We start from the raw sequence: 3,240 nt of genomic DNA on the forward strand, positions 1-3,240 counted from the left end.
AATCGCTGCAGGCAGGAGGGCAGGGCCTGCCCCCATGACTGACAGATGCCTGGAGCCTGGACAGGCAGCACCTCAAGCTGAGCCCTGAGTCGGGCTCCCTCGGGCGAGCAGCACCCGACTCAGCCCCTGGCACCCGGGCAGTGGCCGTGGCGAGCGGCTCCTCGCATGGCAGACAGACGCGGGGCATCCCAGGCGTGACGGCAAGAGGCAGGCTGGCTGGGCAGAGCTCGGAGACAGATCCTGAGAGCCTGGCACCGTCCCTACCCCCCTGCCCCACTCGGCTCTAGATGGCTCCTGGCTCCGGCGCGTGGCTGGAGAGGAGCGGACAGCCCCCAGGGGGTTGGCTAGCCCTGGCTGCCCTGGCCCTGCTGTGGGGATCCTCGGTCCAGGGAGGAGGGAAGCTGGGGTGCCCGGCGTGCAGGATGCCCACCCTGGAGCCGGGCACAGAGAGGCGCTTCCTGCTCGAGCTGGCCAAGCGGCAGATCCTAGAGAAGCTGCACCTGATAGAGAGGCCCAACGTCACCCAGCCGGTGCCCCGCCTGGCCGTCGCCAATGCCCTGCGGCATTTGCATGTGAGCAAAGCCCAGCGGGACGGGCAGCCGGGGCCCTTCGCCCCCTGGGACGGCCCCGACACCGACGAGCTGGGCTACGAGATCATCAGTTTTGCCAAGACAGGTGGGTGCTGCAGACGGGGACCCGAGGCTGGCGGGGGGGAGGAGGGGGCCAGGGACAGGGCTGGGGGATGAGCCAGGAACAGACTGGGACAGGGAGTGGGACGGAGCCAGCGGCTCGGCCCCACCAAAGGAAACTTCACCGATTGCAGGTGGGAAAACCTGGGGTCCGGAGAGCAGAGAAGGGGGGTGAGTGGGGAGCAAGAGGGCCTGGGGGGAGGCCCAGGCTGCTCTCAGGACAGATGTTGAGGGGTGGGGGGGCGCAGAGCCACCCCTCACCCAGCTACGAGGATCCCACAGATTTACCGTGCTGTTCCCAAGGGCTGGATAGTGCCACGGGATCACTCCTGGGTTCTGCCCCCACCTCTGGGAAGGGAGTGGGGTTTAGTGGTTATAGTCGGGGGGCGGCTGGGAGCCAAGACTCCTGGGTTCTGTCCTCAGTTCTGGGAGGGGAATGGGGTCTAGTGGGTTAAGAGCAAGGCTGGGCGTCAGGACTCCTGGGTTCTATCCCCAGTTCTGGGAGGGAAGTAGGGTGTAGTGGTTAGATCAGGGGAGTTGGGAGCCAGGACTCCTGGGTTCTATCCCAGCTATGGGAGGGGAACGGGATCTAGTGGTTGGGGGGGTGGCTGGGAGCCAGGACTCCTGGGTTCTGTCCCCTGTTCTTGGAGTGGAACGGGGTCTAGTGGGTTAAGAGCAAGGCTGGGCATCAGAAATCCTGGGTTCTGTCCCCAGCCAGGGGCAGGGAGTGGAGTCTAGTGGTTAAAGGGGGGGGCAAAGCTGGGAGCCGGGACTCCTGGGTTCTAAGTCCAGCTCTTCAGTAAGTCACTTTCCCCCGTGGTGGAACTGGCTCCCCAAGGGTGTGATTCCTGCTGGTTTCCCAGCTAGGATGGTCTGTGGATCTCCGAGGGGGGAAGGTCTCTGGACCAGGGTACATCGTGGCCATGCCAAGGGCCCGGCAGCACCAGGCTGGCAGGTGGGGGAGTAAGGGAGAGATCTGGGCACTGGCCGAACTGCTGGAATCCCACCGCTCCTGATACGCAGGGGAGGGGGCTTCTGGGACTGGGTGGGGGACAAACAGCTCCCCACTGGAATCTATTTCCCAGGATATCAGCCCCCCACCCCAGCCCCATGTATGGGTTGCTGGAGTTATCTGCAAAGCCCTCCCCCTATGGGCCACTGCTGCCCATCCCCACACAGGAGGTCCCCAGCACTGTCTCCCATCCAGGTGCCCCCAGCCCATTGGCTTTTGGTCCCGGAGCTGAGCTGGTGGGGGGTGAGGGGGGAGGGCATCCTTGGCTCCTTGCTGTTGCTGCCAGGGTTCTCCTATGCGGGGCGCTAGAACTCCACCTCCAGGGAAAGGACATGCCAGAGCTTGGTGGGGGCAGCAGGTCAGAGACAGGGGTGCTCAGTCTCGGGGGACTTGGCTGGGAAGGAGCCCCTGGGGGTGGGGCAGTGAGCCAGGGAGCAGGGAGCCTGGTGCCAGCTGCGAAGATGGGCATTCCCCACCTGGCACCGCCCCCCGTTCTCACAGCCCCGCTCTCCCCACAGAGTTCTCCTCTCCTTCCAGCATGGGGCTGCGTTTCCAGTTCAGCCGGGGCACGGGCCGGGATGTCCACATCCTGCAGGCCCAGCTGTGGCTCTACATCCGGGCCCCCCGGAGCGGGCTCTCCCCAGTCACGCTGCGGGTCTCCCAGGCGGGGGCGCTGCTGAGCGAGAGGCAGCTGGAGGCCCGGGCCGGCGGCTGGCACACTGTCGCCCTCCTGCCTGCACTCCAGGCCTTCTTCCGCGGGCAGAAGAAGACACTGAGGCTCGAGCTGGAGTGCCGCGGGTGCCAGGCCAATGCCACGGCTGGGAGCGACACCGGCAGCTCCCACCAGGCCTTCCTGGTGGCCAAGGCCACGGTGCGGAAGCCAGGGCAGCAGGTGGCCAAACGCAGCCTTCGCTGTGACCAGACCTCCGATCTGTGTTGCCGCAAGGACTATTACGTGGACTTCCGGGACATCGGGTGGAATGACTGGATCATCAAGCCAGAGGGCTACCAGATCAACTACTGCATGGGCCAGTGCCCGCCCCACGTGGCCAGCAGCCCAGGCATGGCCTCCTCCTCCCACACGGCCATACTCAACCTGATCCGGGCCCACAACATCCAGCAGGGCGGGCAATCCTGCTGCGTGCCCACGCACCGCCGGCCCCTCTCCATCCTCTACTTCGACCGTAACAGCAACATCCTCAAGACCGACATCCCGGACATGATTGTTGATGCCTGCGGCTGCAGCTAGGGGACCTGGACGGGGGGCCCAGCTGCCCCTGGAGAGGTGGGGGGCGGGGGAGTTGTGGGGAATCTCCCGGCGCTGTTCAGTGGGGTTGGCGCAGATAGATGGAGTCTTCTCTGTCGCGTGCCCGCCGTGACACTGCCCCAATGCCCTAGGGCATCGTTCGGGAGATGCCGGGTCCGAGATTGTTCTGGACTGTCACTCCTGGGACCCAGGAGGAGGCTGGGAGTGGTTAACGCGAAACATCTCTTGGTGTGTGTGTGTCGGGGGGGGAGCAGGCAGCTGGCTACACCCTC

At 65.5% G+C, this 3,240-nt stretch overlaps 1 protein-coding gene across 1 annotated transcript; it reads left to right on the plus strand.

The window, feature by feature from the left end:
* The first annotated feature begins 287 nt into the window (after positions 1–287).
* Positions 288–2,950, plus strand: LOC119845969 (inhibin beta C chain-like). Its single transcript, XM_038378993.1, has 2 exons — positions 288–675; positions 2,220–2,950. The coding sequence occupies exons 1-2, from the start codon at positions 288–290 to the stop codon at positions 2,948–2,950; spliced, it is 1,119 nt and encodes a 372-aa protein (XP_038234921.1).
* Positions 2,951–3,240: the final 290 nt, after the last annotated feature.

Source organism: Dermochelys coriacea, chromosome 20 (assembly GCF_009764565.3).
Source record: "Dermochelys coriacea isolate rDerCor1 chromosome 20, rDerCor1.pri.v4, whole genome shotgun sequence".
Taxonomy (NCBI): domain Eukaryota; kingdom Metazoa; phylum Chordata; order Testudines; family Dermochelyidae; genus Dermochelys; species Dermochelys coriacea.

Bases quoted from the DNA above. Each gene is read 5' to 3' on its own strand.
- LOC119845969 (XM_038378993.1), top strand. From the start codon at position 288: ATGGCTCCTGGCTCCGGCGCGTGGCTGGAGAGGAGCGGACAGCCCCCA. The intron at 676-2,219 runs GTGGGTGCTGCA...CTCTCCCCACAG, and splicing joins CATCAGTTTTGCCAAGACAG to AGTTCTCCTCTCCTTCCAGC.